General features: G+C 64.9%; 2 protein-coding genes and 1 long non-coding RNA gene across 3 annotated transcripts; 1 reads left to right on the top strand and 2 right to left on the bottom strand.

The window, feature by feature from the left end:
• The first annotated feature begins 1675 nt into the window (after positions 1-1675).
• RAB34 (RAB34, member RAS oncogene family) lies at positions 1676-10680 on the top strand. Its single transcript, XM_067565934.1, has 11 exons — positions 1676-1756; positions 4426-4585; positions 5123-5214; positions 6823-6888; positions 7436-7537; positions 7619-7683; positions 8356-8407; positions 8854-8935; positions 9123-9213; positions 9552-9659; positions 10062-10680. The coding sequence occupies exons 2-11, from the start codon at positions 4529-4531 to the stop codon at positions 10127-10129; spliced, it is 783 nt and encodes a 260-aa protein (XP_067422035.1). The 5' UTR covers positions 1676-1756; positions 4426-4528; the 3' UTR covers positions 10130-10680.
• On the bottom strand, positions 9827-14801 carry LOC137164890 (uncharacterized). The gene is made up of 5 exons (XM_067565930.1): positions 13723-14801; positions 12960-13053; positions 12551-12697; positions 12148-12243; positions 9827-11741 (listed from the first exon to the last, which is right to left on the bottom strand). The coding sequence occupies exons 1-5, from the start codon at positions 14614-14616 to the stop codon at positions 11527-11529; spliced, it is 1446 nt and encodes a 481-aa protein (XP_067422031.1). The 5' UTR covers positions 14617-14801; the 3' UTR covers positions 9827-11526.
• Positions 14802-15285: 484 nt separating this feature from the next.
• Positions 15286-16142, bottom strand: LOC137164899 (uncharacterized). Its single transcript, XR_010923232.1, has 3 exons — positions 16003-16142; positions 15490-15591; positions 15286-15379 (listed from the first exon to the last, which is right to left on the bottom strand). It is a non-coding gene; the product is annotated as an uncharacterized lncRNA (long non-coding RNA).
• Between the last annotated feature and the right edge of the window lie 243 nt (positions 16143-16385).

The raw sequence follows: 16385 nt of genomic DNA on the forward strand, positions 1-16385 counted from the left end.
GCAATATTCATGGAGTGGACCTACCATGGATTTATACAGTGGCATTATGATATCTTCCGTTTTACCATCTATCCTTTTCCTAAAGGTTCCTAACAGTCTGTTAGCTTTTTTGGCTGCCTTTGCACATTGAGTGGATGTTTTCAAAGAACTATCCACAATGACTCTTTCTTGAGTGGTAACAGCTAATTTAGACCCCATCATTTTGTATGTATAGTTGGGATTATGTTTTCCAATGTGCATTATTTTGCACTAATCAACACTGAATTTCATCTGCTGTTTTGTTACCCAGTCCCCCAGTTTTGTGAGACCCATGTGCAACACTTTGCAGTCAGCTTTGGATTTAACAATCTTGAGTAAGTCTGTACTGTCTGCAAACTTTGCCACTTCCCTGTTCACCCCCTTTTCTATATCATTTATGAATATGTTGAGCAGCACTGGTCCCAGTACAGACCCTTGGGGGATCCCCCATTCACCTCTCTCCACTGTGAAAACTGACTATTTATTTATTCCTACCCTTTGTTTCCTGTCTTTTAACCAGTAACTGATCCAGGAGAGGACCTTCCCTCTTATCCATAATTGTTTACTTTGCTTAAGAACCTTTGGTGAGGGACCTTGTCAAAGGCTTCCTAAAAATCCAAGTACACTACAGCCACTGGATCACCCTTGTCCACATGTTTTTGACCCCCTCAAAGAATTCTAGTAGATTGGTGAGGCATGATTTCCCATTACGATTATGAGGCACAATAGAACCATTATGTGCCAACAAGAGGCCACTGCCCAATACAGCACTGATGTTTGTGTTCTTCTACAACTGCAGCATTTTGCACCAAAACCAAAGAACAGCAGCTACCATCATTTCACCCATTTCTTGGAAGCCTCGATGCCACCCCAGCAGCCCCTCACCCCTGCTACTGCCTGAAAAGCAGGAAAGAGGATCTTCAGAGGATCATCCCTTTCCTAGGGCCATGGTGCAGGTGCAAACAGCATCCTGTGAGTTGCAAAGAATAACAGGATGGAAACAAGGAGTGCGGGAGGCATTTTGTTTGATCCATGGAGGCTGATGGAGAGAGGTGAGGACTTGTCCCAGACTGCAGCTTGATGGGCACAGGGGGTGACAATTCAACTCTGCAAGGGTGAAATTCACCCCTGCGTAGAGTGCCAGCACAAGGGCTACCCTCCGCTCAAACCCACGGTGCCAGGTCTTCAAGACGGCACACAACTGGGCCCGGATTTGCAAAAAAGCTCAGCATGCAGCAGCTTCTGTGGCGACAGGGGTGGCCAGATGCTGGCGAGCCCAGCACGCCAGTGCGCTGGGCTCTTCGCCCTTCAGAAAACTCTGCCCTAGGGCTTCAGACAGGACTTCCGTGGCGGCTGGGTCAGGTCTTGGGCGATTCCAGAGCCAGGCTGGGAGCCATGAACGGGCTGGGTGTCTGTCTGCAGCCCCTGGACTGGCTGCGGGGCTGGGTGCCTGGGATGGGCTCTCCCCTCCCGCCCCACGCTCTCCCCTCCCGCCCCGGCGCTTCCTCTCTTGGTCCAACTTGTGACTCCACCGACCCAGCCTCTAGCCCCCCTGCTCCCTCCTCCCGGGGCCGTTACCCGGCCTCTATCCCTGCCCCCGCCCCCGGCTCCGCCGGAGCTTCCTCAGCCTGTGAGTCATTAACCAGGAGCAGCTGTCGGGTCTGCAGGAGCCCAGCCGCCTCCCGCCCCTGCCCGGGCCCCCAGCCCCGCCGGATCCGGGGAGCCCCCCATGCGGCAGGTGAGGAGGGGCCGGGGGAGCCCGGGACGAGCTAGAGCCAGAAACCTGCCACTGGAGCCGGGGCGGGGAGAGCCGGCATCCCGGGCCGGGGATGGGACAGGACAGACAGACAGGACAGACAGACAGGGGCTTCCCGGCCCGCGGGGAGCGGGGATCGGGGCCGGGGTGTCCCTGCCTCGGGCGGGAGGGGCACGTTCACCCCGGGGTTGCACGTGGCCCGGGCTCGGAATGCGGCCCCTGGAATGTCCGGGGATCGGGTTACCGCGCGCTCCTCCTCCCCGCCCAGCTCGGTGCCGCCGCTGCGGGTGAGTGTCGGGGGGCTGGGCTGCTGGCGGGGCGGGGGGGGCTGGGGGCTGTGTCCCACTCCGCGGGCCCCTTGGGGAACCTGCCCCCTTGCCACACGCAGCCCGGGGTGCCCGCGCGAGCTGGGTTGTTATTGTAGGGTTGCTGAGAAGCCGCGTGCCCTGCGGGCCAGGTTCGTGCAGTCCCGAGCTGGGTGTTCTGCAGCCGCCTCCCCGCATTGCCACCCCCTGCTAGTGTAGGCTGGACAGGGCCAGGGGGTCGGAGGTGGCAGGCCTTGCCCAGGTCGCACTGAGTCGTGCCAACGGCGCCCAGGGCCTGGCACGGTCCGGAAAGGGCAGCATGGCCCTGAGAACTGTGCCAGTCCCACAGGAGCCCCACAGCTGGTCTGCGGCCTGCTCAGGCAGCCAGCCCCTGAGAGCTAGTGGGGCTTCCCTGCCTGAAGGCCCAGGTACGCGGCTGCACCTCTCCCGCGCCCGCCGGTCAACGTGTATCTGGAAGAGAAATAAAGGGACCACGCAAAGCAGCCGTGGTGATCGCAGCCCTCAATGGCTTGTTGGTGGCCACAGCCAGCCATTGGTCCTGGCGTCTCTGCAAGCAGCACGGCTTAGCGAGGAGTGACAGCAAGAGGGCTTGGCATGCCCCGAGAGCGGACACGGAGCGCCGGCGGGGAGAGCAAACTCCCAGGATGCAGCAGCAGGAGAGCTCTGCCTTGGGTGCTGTCCAGCAAGCCACGTGGTCAGTGACCCGCACTGCTGGCCTGGCGACCCCGGCAGGGAGCCGCAGAGCCCAGACTAGGAGACCTGCTTGCCAAGGCGGGGAAATGGCCTTGCAATCCTTCTCTGTACTGCACGTAGCTCTGGAAAGCTGCAGATCAGGCAGAGCCGGCGGCTGGGGCCATCCGCAAAGCTCAGATGTAGCCTTGGGAGTGCTAGGAAAGGCCCTGCGGTAGCAGAGGCACGGGACGGACGGCAGTGTCCTCACAGAGGCTACGTGGCTGGCTGACGCTCTGTCTGGGCTGTCCCTGTACATATGGGCAGGCGTTGGTCGGTCTTTCCCATCTGTCTGTCCATGGCTCCTCGGTTCAGCCAGGACCCCCGGGAAAGGTTTTCTTCAGCCAGAGAGTTGGAGGCTGCCCATCCGAGGTTCTGATAAAGAGAAAAACCCCCTGGGAGTGCAGCTATCTCCGGCCATGCTGGGTCCGGTGCTTTCTTCCCCACTACTGGATCTCTCCACAGCCTGTCCCCAAGTGGCTGGGCCTGGCTGGTGCCGCACAGTGGGCCCCGGACACGCCGGGGGGCTCTCGGGCAGGGGCTCTCACAACACATTTTTGGGTGACCTCAGAGTGCAGCCGCTCTGACAAATTCTCCTAAAAGACTTAATGAACGTTAGGAAACACAAATAATTGTGCACATAGACGCGGCCAAATCACCGGCATTTATTTATGTAGGGTTTTTTTTTGCAGACTCAATGATAAAAATAATGTACAGCTGTAGGTTGGTGCTCCTGGCTCCCACTGCCTCTCCCACGGATCCCCTGACCCCTGCTGCCTCCTCCAGCCCCCCGCCATCCCAGGCACCCCAACACCCCCGGGGCCCCACTGCTTTCCCCCCGTTGCCCCGAGCTCCCTTCCATGGCCTCGCAGCCCAGGCTCACCCCACTCCTTGCCTCCTGACCACGGTGCCCAGTAAGGCCAGCCCTGCTGAAGCTGTGGGCAGGGGGGCTGAAGTATGGAGCCCCCTGCTAGAGCCCCATAGCTGAAGGGAGGAAGCCCACCCCCGGAGTCCTGTGGCTGATGTGGGGAAGGGGGGCTGGAGCCTCCGGCTGATTCAGTAGCGGGAGGCTGAAGCCTGCCCCCGGAGCCCCTAGATGCTGCAGGGAGGGGCTGCTGCTTTGCCCCCTCCCCCATCTGTGCTCAGGAGGTTGTGGGGGCCGCAGGAGACTCCCCTGGTGGCTGCATTTGAGAGATGCTGCTCCACACTGAATAGCAAAGAAAGCCCTGGGGCGCTCAGAACTGCTGCCCAGAGCCAGGGCTTCCCTGTCTTCTTGGCCGCTGGAGACTACACGCAACCCCTGGAATTGGACCCTCAGCTTTCGGAGGCAGATGCAGCGCTCCGAGTTTCCAGGTCCCAGTGTGCCCTGCTCCACGCTGCTCTCCCTCGCTCACTCCTCTGCAGGAAATAGGAAGGCAGCTGCAATCTGACCCACTAGGCTGGGCTTCTGTCGGGCAAAGTGTGGGCTGCCCCAAATGTGTTGGCTCTGCTTCCCCTGGGCCAGTAGAAGGGTCAGGACGCCCGCTCAGCAGGGCCAGACGCAGAACAGAAGCAGAGCAGCTCCCCTCAGCCGCCCTCTGTGCTCTCCTCCTGCAGGAGCGACTTCACAGCTGCAGTCAGCAAGCAGGGCGGAAACCTCTGCCAAACCTCCCCGGCTGGGCTTGGGTGCCTGGGTCCTTCCCAGCCAGGTCGGGTCCAAATGATGAGCGTGCTAGCACCCATCAGGAGGGACAGGATCATTGCAGAGCTGCCGCAGGTAAGCAGGCCAGTTCTTCAAGGAGGGGCCCTGCCCTGGCTCCACGGGAGGGCGATGGATCCCCGACTGGGGCTCCAGGGGAGATGAGTGCCAGAGCTGGGGCCATAGCCAAGCGCTCTGAGTTCTGCTGCGCCCCGCAGCCTGGCCGCACCTGGACAGTGGTGGAGCTGGGGGGTTGGTTGGGCGGTGGGGGATTCTCCCCAGCTTGTCCTCGTGCTCACTTTGCCTGCCGCGGTTGCTGCAGAGAGGATGCGCCGGCTGGCATTTCCTCTGCCAGCTCCCCACTGCTCCCCCTCAGCTGGGAACGGAGCACGCCGGAGCGCCATGCGTGGTCCCTGCCGCTGGCCATTCCCTCCGCTGGGAGCTGCGGCCTGCTCTGGTCTCTCTGTCGCACCCCTCCCGTGCTGGGCATTGCTGCCGCTTTCCTGGCCATTCCTGGCGGGCTCCCGCCGGAGGGAGGCGTTAGTGGGCACTGCCGGCTCCCTGGCTTCCACTTCCAGCCCGCTGCCAGCTCAGGTCCCTCTGCTCCCATTTCAGTGCTTTCAAAGAGAGGCCGCCCTCCATTCTCGCACCAGCTTTCACCCCAAGGTCACCAGCGCCTGCCAGGAGCAGCGAACGGGGACGGTGGGGTAAGTCGCGCTCAACTCCCGCCCAAGGGAACTCCGGCCTCCGAAGGGGAAGGAAACCAGCCCTTGGAGAGTGAGGAAGAAGGAGTGAGGGGAGCAACAGCAAGGCAGAAATAACCTCCCGGCTGGCATCAGCACCTGGGGTACCAGGGAGACACGGGTTCCAGGAGCTCATCGTGAGGGCCCGGAGCCAGAGCAGGACTGAGCCTGGCTTGACACCCGGCTGCTGGGCGGTCTCTGAATGGAATGGAGCCCAGTCAGGCTGCTTTGGCTTGGCCCGGGAGCGGTGGAGAGCGGGGGGGGCTGAGCAGCGTCTAAGAGGCCTGTGGGCTGGAACATGGCTGCGGATTAGTCACACTGCAGGAATGTGGTGCGGAGGGGAGAGGAGGGGGGTCCTGCATTGGACTGAGACGCCTAGTGCCTCAGGAAAGCGCCTCCCTCCTCGCCCGAGCAGCGCAGCTGGGCCTGATTCCCAGAGCAGAGCAGATGAGACGGTTGGCGTGAACCAGAGCAGCGAGGCGGAGGGAGCCTCCCTCGAGCTGGGCAGCAGAGTCTAAGCCTGGCACAGCAGTGGCGGGGAGGGAGCAGGAAGGCGTGTTACCAAGCCCGTGGGAGGGTGGGCCCGGAGCAGCGCGACCAGCTGGCCGGACAGTGTAGTTTGGACTTGCTGCCTGAGGCGTCTAGAGGTCTCCGTGGGCAGCTCTGGAGAGATGCCGGCCAACGGCTCCCCAGCACAGAGTGGTCAGTGCAACCTGCACCCAGGCTGGGATTGAGGGCTAAGCCCCTTCCCGCTCTGCAGCACTGCGGTGCTAATCCCAGACTCCCCATGACGGGGTCGCTCCCCCAGCACTGCTGCCCCGGTCCCGACTCGCAGTCTCCCGAAAGCCCCCTTGCAGAGTGCCCAGCCTGCTTTGCTCCAGGCACGTGGGTATGGCGCCTGGGGAGGCCACCTGCTGGCAGGGGCATGGGAGCAGTGTGTGTAGTGGGGGTGCGAGGAGCCACTGCGCCACGCTGCACACCCTGTCTGTGAGCGACCCACTTCCAGGCGGGGGGCAGCAGCGCTCCAGCACCTGTGTCTGCAGGTCACCTGCATCTTCTGGCCTTCCTTCGCAGTGCACAGTCTGTGGGGAGCAGCTGCCAGGTCTGGTGCCCGGCCCTGTAAAGTCAAAGGGGCTAGGGCGGTGGGGTGGGTTGGGGGCGGGAGGAACAACGGGGCGGCGTGCATTGAGGCAAGCAGCAGGATGGGGTGCGTGGGGGAAGGGGAGGCTCAGATTTCGCAGCCGGCTGCATTTGACAAACACCGTGGGAGGCTAATTGTCGGACTCATTAGCTTCCTGAGCAAACGGAGGAGCCTGCCTGGGTGTCTGAGGTGACCACAGGGACAGCTGCTGCAGCGATTAATCATTGCCCGGCATTGGGAACCGGGCAGGGCGTGCGAGTCACTGGCGCACACTGGGGAGAGACAGCAGACCCCTCCCAGGAGCCACTCGGGGCGGAGGCGGCTGGGCCTGTGCCCCAAGCAGACTAAGCGGGGGCGGCTGGCACGGCCTGGTGCACAGGCCCTGCGTGGGACGGGAGCTAACAGCTGACGCGCCCGGCTCTCCTCAGCAGGTTTAAGATCTCCAAGATCATCGTGGTGGGAGACCTGTCGGTGGGCAAGACCTGCTTAATCAACCGGTAGGTGGGGGGGTCGGGCCTACACTGCCAGGAGCCCGGGTGTGGGGAAAGGCCCCTCTCTGGGCAGGTCAAGGGAGGGGGGAGGTGTCATTTATCATCTCTGGGACAGTAGCAGCCATGGCCCCATCAGGGCCAGCCCCACTGCGCAGACCCCTCGGAGAGGCAGTCTCTGCCATCCGGGGCTAGGGGAGTCACTCGCTGGCCTAGACTGTTGCAGACGTCGCCCCCCTGCCCCCGGGTCAGCCCCGTGGTGCTGTCCCCACTGCCCCCTGGCTCCTGTCGCTGGCTTAGAGGCATTTCTGCTAGGCATCAGCTCCCAGAAATCTTCCCTAGAAGGGGGCCTTGGTGTTTCTTCACTTCCTGTCCCAAACTGGTGTCTCATTGCTGAACAGCTGTTAACCAGTCACTGTGTCCCACCCAAGAGATGGCTGCATTTCAGCGGAGGGTGTCTGGATCCCCGGCAGGAAGCCCCGGGGGGCTGGCCCTTTGTGGCAGGAGGGCTGTGTGTGCTGGACGCCCAGCTCCACTCTCTGGGTCTCCCCCACAGGTTCTGCAAAGACACGTTCGACAAGAACTACAAGGCGACCATCGGGGTGGACTTCGAGATGGAGCGCTTCGAGGTGCTCGGGGTCCCCTTCAGCTTACAGCTGTGAGTACCGGCCTGCCCCAGCCTGCTCTGCCCTCCTGCTACCCGCCCCTCGGCCAACCAGCTGCCCCTCCTCTCTCCCAGGTGGGACACGGCCGGCCAGGAGAGGTTCAAGTGCATCGCGTCCACCTACTACCGCGGGGCACAAGGTGAGGAGCCGGCGCCCAGGACTGTGCAGGGCCCTGAGAGCCAAGGGCTTGTACTAACGAGCAGCCTGCTGCAGCAAACACAAACGCACAGGCCCGCCAGCAACCCTCCATCACAACAACCCGCCAGCAACCCACCATCACAAACTGACAATTCTACCAGCAACCCTCCCATCACAACCCTCCAACAACCCGACCACAACAACCCTCCAGCAACCCGACCACAACAACCCTCCAGCAACCCACCATCACAACCTGACAATTCTACTGCAACCCTACCATAACAATCCTCCCAGCAGCCCTCCAGCAACCAGCAACCCACCATCACAAACTGACAATTCTACCAGCAACCCTCCAACAACCCGACCACAACAACCCTCCCAGTAGCCCTACAATAACAAACTCACAACCCGACCGTAACAAACTCCCAGCCCTCCCAGCAACCCTACAATAACAAACTCACAATCCTCCCAGCAACCCGACCATAACAAACTCGCAGCTCCCCCAGAACGAGCTGGGCCATGCGGGCCCGTGCTAACCATCGGCCCTACGCTAAGCTGGCATGCCCAGCCTGGTGCCCTCAATAACAAACACAGCGTTTGCGGGGTCCCCGTCATCCCGGCGTCGGCTTCGCCCGCACGCCCCGTCTCTCACCTCGTCTCGCTCTCTCCCCAGCCATCGTGATCGTGTTCGACGTGAACGACGTGGCGTCTCTGGCTCACACCAGGTGCGGTAACCGCCAAGGGATTGGTCTTGCAGGGAGCGGGCATGGCCGCGTGGGGGGGAAGGGTGGCGACAGTGAGCGGGGTGGAGGGCTAAGGGGGCAAGGGCTGCTGAGGGGTCGATGAGTGGGGTAGGGAGGAGAGGGTTGCCAAGGGGGGTCAGGGCGGAGGGGCGGGAGGGTGTCAGCCAGCAGAGCCTGGGGCAGGTGTTTTTAACACGGGGAAATTTCCAGAGTCCTGCATGGGGGAGGCACCGGGGGCTGGGCCTGTGGGGGGATTAGAGGCTGAAGGGGGCCAGGCGGCAGAGTCAAGGTGCGGGAACGGGGGCAGGGGGCAGGGCTGGGGGCTGTTTGCTGCCATCCCTTGGGCTGAGCGGGCTGCTGCCTGGCTCTGGGGACGTCGCACAGCCCAGGGCCCCCCGGTCTCTCTCATGGTCTCTCTCACCCGGCAGGCAGTGGCTGGCTGACGCCCTGAAGGAGAACGACCCCTCCAACGTGATCCTCTTTCTGGTGGGGTCCAAGAAAGACCTGAGTGTGAGTGTGGGTCCCACCCCCCAGCCGAACGGCTTAGCCTGGCGCGCTGCTTGCTGGCGAGAGCCTGGGCCCCCCGTTGTCCTGGGGTGCCCCTGGGTCCGGCAGGCTCTTCCCCCGGCATCCCAAGGGCCCCTGCCATGGGGCCGGTCCCAGGGCCCCCGCGGTGACCTCCTGTTTCCCCCTGCAGCCGCCCGCGCAGTACCGCCTCGTCGAGAGAGACGCCATCAGGCTTGCCAAGGAGATGCAGGCGGAGTACTGGGCTGTCTCTTCCCTCACCGGTGAGCGCCTCCCCTGCTCCCCCGGGGCGGGCTGTGATGGGGGGGGGCAGAGGCGCCCTGGCTGCTGCCTTTCTGGGCCCCCTAGAGTGGAGGCCTGGTGCCCCGGCAGGCTGAAGCCCAAGACCCCCAGCTGGCATCACTGTGGAGTCCGCCCACCCCGTGCCCCCCCGCTCTGCATTTCTGCCCCCAGGGCTCACCTCAGCCCACCTCTGCCCCAGGCATGCCCCACCGCTGGAACAGGGGCACCCCAGGGCATGGCTCCGGCCCCTGGCACGTCCCCGGGGCTCGGCGCCCAGGGCAGGCCGGGAGAGAGGCATCACTGTCGTCTCTCTGGGCAGGGGAGAACGTGAGGGAGTTTTTCTTCCGCGTGGCCTCCCTGAGCTTCGAGAGCAGCGTGCTGGCCGAGCTGGAGAAGAGCAGCGCCCGGAAGATTGGGGACGTCGTGCGTGAGTATCTAGCCCGCAGCCGCGCCACCCACGCCTGGGGCCAGGAACGTGCTTCGCTCTGAGCCCCCGGGGAGCGGGATCCAGCTCTGGGCTGGCTCCACTGTGGGACTCCAGAGCAGGGGCGGGGCCGACCTCCGCACCCCACTGTCCCCAGCACGCCTGGGGCAGAGCGCAGCCCTGGCCTCTCTGCTGAGCTGCAGAAAGGGCCGGTGAACCGAGACCCGCAGCCTGCTTCGCGCGGGAGCCCCAGGGCGTGGGTGGGCTGGGAACAGCGCTTTGGCACGCCCGGCCCTGGCAGGCTGGTGCCGGCAGCCCAGGGTGCAGGGCTCCGTGTGCACAGAGGGGCCGGGGCAGGGGTGTGCACTGCACCTCCTGGGATACCACCTGTGCTGCGTTTCCTAGGCATCAACAGCAACCACAGCGACCTGTACCTGACGGCCCAGAGGAGGAAATCCAAGTGCTGCCACTGAGGGGGGCGGTGCCGAGAGGGGACGCAGCCCTGCCCCGCTCTGTGCACTGAGCTCTCTGCGCTACCAAAGACTTGCTGCCACTTCTGCCGGGGAGATCCCAGACTTCTGCCGGGGGGGCCGGTGCTGGCTCAGCGGAGAGCCCTCCCTCCAGGCTCAGCTCCCTGTCTCCACCTCTCACCATGCCGCACCCAAACTGTTCATTCCCATGCTCCGTCCCTCTGCGCCCTGCTGCAGGGCGGCCTGGGGTGGGAACCAGGCACTGTCTCTGGCTCCTCGGGCTGGTCCGGGGGGGCTAGGGCCAGTGGCTTGGGCTGGCGCTGGGATGAAGCATACGCTGCAGTGGGCGTTTGGAGGAGCAGCCTTCCCCGCTTCTGGCCCTGACCCGCCTGGGGTGATGGATGCAGCCGTCCTGTGCCCAGCCGTGACCCCGCCTGCCTGGGACAGGAACCCCTGCGTGCTCCGGCCCTGCCCCCACTGGCCGTGGGGCTGGTGCTGGCTGGGCCGGGTGCTGCCCTGGGTTCGCTCCTGTGGCATTCATGCTGCCAGGAGGTGTGGCGCTGAGTCTCCTGCCAGCGGTGGAGCCAGGCTGTGCCCCGCCCGGCCCCTGGAACAAGAGCCATGAAGCAGCCAGAGCTGCAGTCTGGGAGTTGCCGTACTCCCACCCCCCCAGACCCTGCTGCCTGCCAGGAGAGGGAAGAGGCACACAAGCTCGTTAACTATGCAAATCAGTGTGTAATTAGCAAGAGGAGAGGTCTCCGGGCTCTGACTCTAGGTAATAAAGCCTGATTTCTAAGCTTTTTTAAAAAAGGAAGATGCCCAGTGAGTGAGGGGCCGGGTGGGTGCCAGCAGGGCTGGCCGGATTTCCTGGGGGCGTTCTGTGCTGCCTCAGCAGGGTGGGAGCCGCCAGGGAGGGTCCGGAGCCTCGCCTGGTCTGGGGGGCATCAGAACAAGGAGGCAGCAGCGTGGGGCTGCAGCCCCACTCCCCCAGCACGCCAGCTGCACAGCTGGGTGCCCGCAGCCTGCGCTCCAGGGCCAGGGCAGCAGCTGAGGGCACATGGCCAGAGGAAGGAGCAGGCACGGCAGAGGAGTGGGCCTGACGTCAGACGGGCGCTGGGACGCCGCCGGCAGGGAGCTGAGCCGGGGCAGAGATGGGGCAGGCATTCAGCACGCTGTCCCCGGCAGCCCCAAAGCGGTGCAGGGGGGTGGGTTTGGTACATGGCAGCAAGGGGTGAAGCTGCTCCCTGGGGGGGCCGCTTGTGTCTGGGCGCTGGACCTGCACGGGTCATGCAGCTATGCTGGAGGGTCCTAGGGCAGCGCTGCTCACTGAGGGTTACACGGCTCGACTGCATTGGCCTGGGGTGCGGAGGGGAAGACGTCCCTCTGGCAGCGGGCACACCTCACGGGCCGTGCAGCGGGGCCTTGGCATGCGGCTCGGGGGCAGGGCAGGGCAGCCCGCTAGGCTGGTCAGGGGTGGCCCCAAAGGCCTGGAAGGACTGCAGCTGGTGGCTGTTGAACTGGGGCATCAGGTGCCGGGGGACGCACTGCGAACACTTGTAACGCTCCTGGATCCACCTGCCGCCCTCGCTGTCCTCAATGCAGATGGCAGCGACGCCTGCGAGACGCAGAGCAAAGCGGGGCGGCTCAGGGCTCGCTGCTGGCATTGCTAGGCACTGCCCGAGGGAGGGGCACGGAGGGGTGGCTGCATTGCTGCCTGCACAGCTGCTTCCACCCTCCCCGGGCCGGGCAGCAGCCCGCACCCAGCAGTACCGAACCAGCTGTGCCCGCACCCTGGTCCCAACGCTGCCGGGTCGCCAGGTGCATTGTGGGGGCTTTCACCTTCCTCAGGCACCTCTGGCGCGGACCCTGGCTGGGGACAGGCCGGCTCCCGTCCGGCAAATCCTGTCCTGTGCCCCGCCAGGCCTGGGGAGCCCGGGGGCAGCGCGGCGCTCAGCCCAGACACACAGGGAGCGCGCAGCCCTTTGGCCAGTTCCCCCCGCGCCCGTCACGCTGCAGCCTACCTGCAATCACTCCCCCCTGCTGCTCCACCAGCTGGATGGCCGCGCGCATGGTCCCCCCGGTTTCAATCCACTGATCCACCAGTAAGACACGCCGCCCTGGGGTGCAAGGCTCGGTTAGGGGGGCTTCTCCCCACAGCCCCCTCCCGCTGCTCTCCCCTGGATGCCCGTTACCACCCGCCTGGGGCAGCGCCCTCCCTCCGCCTGGCACTGCGTCACCCGGCCCGCGTGGCGTTAACCGTCTCCACTGGACCCCAGGGTGGCGCTTGGCTGCTCCCTGGGCGCCCCGCTGCCGAGTGGGCAGCTGGAGCAGGCAGGATGTAGGTGGGGTGCCAGGCCCATGCTGGGGGGCGGGACGGGGAAGGTCCCACGCAGGACAGAGGTGGGCGGCAGCGGCACCTCTCACCTGGCTGGATGGCGTCTGTCCGCATCTCCATCAGCTTCTGGTGGGTAGAGTAGTCGGTGTAGCGCTGCGTGCAGGTCTCCACGCAGAGATGCCCCGCTTTGCGGATGGCCAGGAAGCCTTTCCGCAGGGTGCTCGCCATGGCCGCGCCTGGGGAGAAGGGCAAGCGGGGGCGTGAGTGCCCACAGGGCACCAGGGCCTGGGAAGAGGGGGGGCGGGCACCAGAGGGCAGAACCCGGGGGGGGGAGCAAGGGGTCACAAGCGAGCACAGAGGAAAGGCCCTACCTGGGCGATCGCCCCAGACTGCCCCGGGGGGATCCCTCCCCGAGTACCCCAGCAAGGAGAGCCAAGTTAACCCTTTGTTCGCGGGAGGCCAGGTGGTGACCGGACCCTAGCTCCCGGGGCGGGTTACCTAGGATGAAGCCCATGGCATCAATTCCAGCCACGAGGTCGATGGCATCGGCACAGAAGGGCTGGAGCAGATCCGCAGCACAGTCCCGCAGGCCCTGGGGAGACAGCAGAGCTGCTGGGGGCGCCACCCGCCCGCCCGCCCTGGCGTAGCGCTACCAGTGCACTCCCTGAGCAGAGGGTACCTCGCCCCTTGGTGGCTGGGCATGGCACACTGGCCCTGAGCGGGGGCACCCGCGGCGGCACCTTAGGCAGCGTGTGGCTGCTCGTGCTGGCTCTAGGCAGCCAGCGTCCCTTCCTGCACCAGTCAGCGGGAACCGGGCTGCCCGTCTCCCCCTGCCCAGGGCTCAGCGAGCCAGACAGAGCCAGCAGGTGCCCGCCCAGCGACACGCCCCTGGGGCAGGAGCAGCAACGCAGGGAGACCTTGCTTTCTCTTCCCCGCTGGCCGAGGCTGCAGCCCAGTCCCCAGGCCCAGGGCTCTCCTCCTGTCCTGACCCACCAGATCAGCGCTGCGGGCGGGATCAGAGACCTGGCCACGCTGGGGCGCCTGGCAGGAGCTGGAGATACAGCAGGCCTGGTCCTTCGCCGGCCACGCTGGCCAGCTGGGGCATGGCTAGCTAGTGCCTTGCTGGGCTTTCACCGGGGACACAGGTGGGGCCGTTTAACCCATTTCCTCCCTGCTACACACTACGAACACCCGTGGTCCCAGAATCCCTGCAGCTAGCCTCCTTGCCACGTGAAGCCCCCTTAGCGGGGAGGGTGGGTACCTGCCAGTGACAATACAGCCTGGAGGGGTCGAGCCAAGCATACTTGGGGCCCTTGACGTTTGGGGCCATGAGCGCTAAATACCATCCCTTCTCTCGGCTGGCGGGAACACGCCACAGGTCCATGAGCGCAGGGCAGGGCTGGGCCGGGAGGGAACCGGCTGGACAGGAAGAAGAGTCAGCCCTAAATACACTGGCACCGCTGGCGCAGAGCCTCTGGAGCCACGCTCCCACCTCCCAGCAAAGCCACTCGCTGGAAGCGGAGAGCAGGTGGGTCCCCGGTTCACTGCCCCTCCCGGCTCCCAGGAGCCCAGCCCGACCCCCGCGGCCCACAGGCAGCCCAAAGCAGTGTGGCCCCCTGGGAAAGGAGCCGGGCTGAGCCACGCTCCGGGCTGAGCCGGCTTCTGATGGGACGCGCCAGCCGGAGTCTTGCTTGTGGCACAGAGACCAGCTGCCTGACGGCTCCATTCCAGGCTGGGCTGCTTTCTTGGCCGCGCCGGAGAGCAAAGTCCAGACAATCTGGTGTCCCGGGGGCCACATCCCGGGCCTGAGTCCCAGACGCTGACGTGGGTGCCCTGCTTCAGCGCCTGCTAGAAACGAGCCGCAGGATCCCATGGGCGGGGGCTCCCCTGCAGAGACAAACCCGCAGGCTGGCGCGCACACAACATTCAGCAAGGCAACAGCTGTCACTCGCAGGTTTCCTCCTGGGCAGTACAAGCAAGGAGGAGTCAGGCTGGGCGGGGCCTGGCTGACGCCCCAATATGCCCCCCACTCCCTTGGCGTCCATGCAGCGCGGCAGAGCCCCCGGAGATCGGGCAGGATTCTGGTGTACCTGGTGCTCGCTCCGTACCAGCCACGTGCCGGGGCCTGGCAGTGCCAGCCCACGCTCTGGTACATTTCGGACACCTTTCTGCCCTGTCCCCCTCGCTTTCCACCGGCTGCTGCAACTCGGCCCCTTTACCTGGCCCAAGCAGGAGCCCTTTATCCGCCCGCTCAGTACCTGCAGGAGGGTCTCTGCCGTGGAGCCCTTGGCCCAGAAATTCAGCGCCCTGGAGCGTGGGCAGCAAGCTGGCTTCCCCCATGTCCCTGGAGCACCAAAGTGCAGCTGTGGGCGAAGGTCCCTTCACAGACAGCGACAGCTGAGGAAAGCCCAGCCCCTGTGCTGGCTGGGACCCAGGGCCAGTGAGCTCACGGGGCGCTACTCGCTCTGCAGTCTCTAAGCAAGCTCCGAAGGGCTGAGCAGAGGAGGAAGCCGAAGAGAGGGAGAGCCAGGGGACACGGGAGCCTTTGGATCCCCCAAAGGCAGAACGCTGGTGTCCCTGCCGTCCAAAGCCTCCCCCGCCTGAGCGGTGCTGGTGCCCACCACCAGCCTAGCGTCCCTGCACGCCAGCGGGCCTCCGGCCTATTCACACGGGGTCTGTCTGCCCCGCAGCCAGGCGGAGTGACGGCCGCACGTCGCCAGCCCGAGCAAGGGTCAGCTTGAGCAACAGGCGCAGGGACGCCAGTTCAGCACAGGGAGTGGTGAGGACTGGCACTCACCCAGGGTCCGGGGGGCCCATGCCGCTGCCCGTGCGGCACTGGCTTCCTTGCGCGTTACTCAGGCAGATGGGCTCCGTTGATCGGCGCTCACGTGGTGTTTGCGCAGGCTGCAGTCACCGCCCTGCCGTGGAGAGAGACCCTGCGTCCCCGGGGACCAGCAGCCTGCAGGGACCACGTCTCTCCGACTGCAGGCCGCTAGTTTGCTGCACACCACCTGCGTGCTCTGCTCACCTGGGCCTTCCAGTGACACCGGCGCTCGCTGGCAAGTCGGGTCCGGGGCCTTCCCCTGACGAGGCCCATGGGGGCTGCCGCGTGCCGCCTAATTCCCCCGTCCTGTCCGAGGCAGGCAGAGGGTCAGATGCGTCACCGGGCCCATGCGTTGGCGAGGACAGTTCCCATTGCCACGCAGGGAGTGGGAAGGTACGAGAAAGACAGAGATGCCCAGGCCCAAAAGCAGGCCTGCGGGTTACACTGGTTACAGCCGCCAGCCCCCGGCTGGAACGGGGCCCTAATGGTAGCAGGGCGGGCAGGAGCCCGGGACCACAGCTCAGCTAGCTAACGTCACTGAGCAAGCCCTCCCTCACTAGCACCCGGTGCACTGGGCATGCAGAGCGGGGTCCTGCCTCCCCACAGTCCCTCCTGCACCAGGGGAATGGGGCTGCCCTGGGTGCTCGGGGAGCTGTGCTTGCCTGGCTGGCTCTTGAGACCCGCCATGGCCCCAGGCTGCCCCAAAGCCTCGCGCACCTGCCTGCTGAAGCCGGCCCTGAAGACTTGCTGCTGAGGAAGCAGGGAGCCTCCCTAGGGCGCTGTAGGGGGACGAGATCCCTGGTATTGCTGCCTAGGGAAAGGGGATCCCTGTGAACTTCCTTGGTATCACCTTCCTGCTCCCAGCCCCACTGAGCCCTGGGAGCTGCTAGGGCCAAGGGCTGCGGCCGGCCCCAGCCCAGGTGAGAGCGAGGGAAGTAACAGCACCTGGGTCTCTCTCATGCCCAGCCCCCAGGGGTGGAGCCCAGAGCAGGAGCCTTGGGAGTGTTGCAGGGGACGGGCACAGCCAAGCCCAGGCAGCCCCGAGGCGTAGCAGGAGCAGGGCGCTGGGCGCTGGGCGCAGGCCGGCCCCTGGTACACCC

The sequence above is a fragment of the Emydura macquarii genome, unplaced genomic scaffold (genome assembly GCF_026122565.2).
Source record: "Emydura macquarii macquarii isolate MOO-44397 ecotype Brisbane River unplaced genomic scaffold, CSIRO-AGI_Emac_v2 contig_2699, whole genome shotgun sequence".
Classification (NCBI taxonomy): domain Eukaryota; kingdom Metazoa; phylum Chordata; order Testudines; family Chelidae; genus Emydura; species Emydura macquarii.

Excerpts from the sequence above, each read along its gene's own strand:
- LOC137164890 (XM_067565930.1), bottom strand. The coding sequence starts at position 14,616 with ATGTACCAGAGCGTGGGCTGGCACTGCCAGGCCCCGGCACGTGGCTGG. Across the intron at positions 12,698-12,959 it reads TGCCATGGGCTTCATCCTAG|GCGCGGCCATGGCGAGCACC; the intron begins GTAACCCGCCCC and ends CCTTCTCCCCAG. Across the intron at positions 11,742-12,147 it reads GCAGGGGGGAGTGATTGCAG|GCGTCGCTGCCATCTGCATT; the intron begins GTAGGCTGCAGC and ends TGCGTCTCGCAG.
- RAB34 (XM_067565934.1), top strand. The coding sequence starts at position 4,529 with ATGATGAGCGTGCTAGCACCCATCAGGAGGGACAGGATCATTGCAGAG. Across the intron at positions 7,538-7,618 it reads GTCCCCTTCAGCTTACAGCT|GTGGGACACGGCCGGCCAGG; the intron begins GTGAGTACCGGC and ends CCTCTCTCCCAG. Across the intron at positions 7,684-8,355 it reads CTACTACCGCGGGGCACAAG|CCATCGTGATCGTGTTCGAC; the intron begins GTGAGGAGCCGG and ends CTCTCTCCCCAG.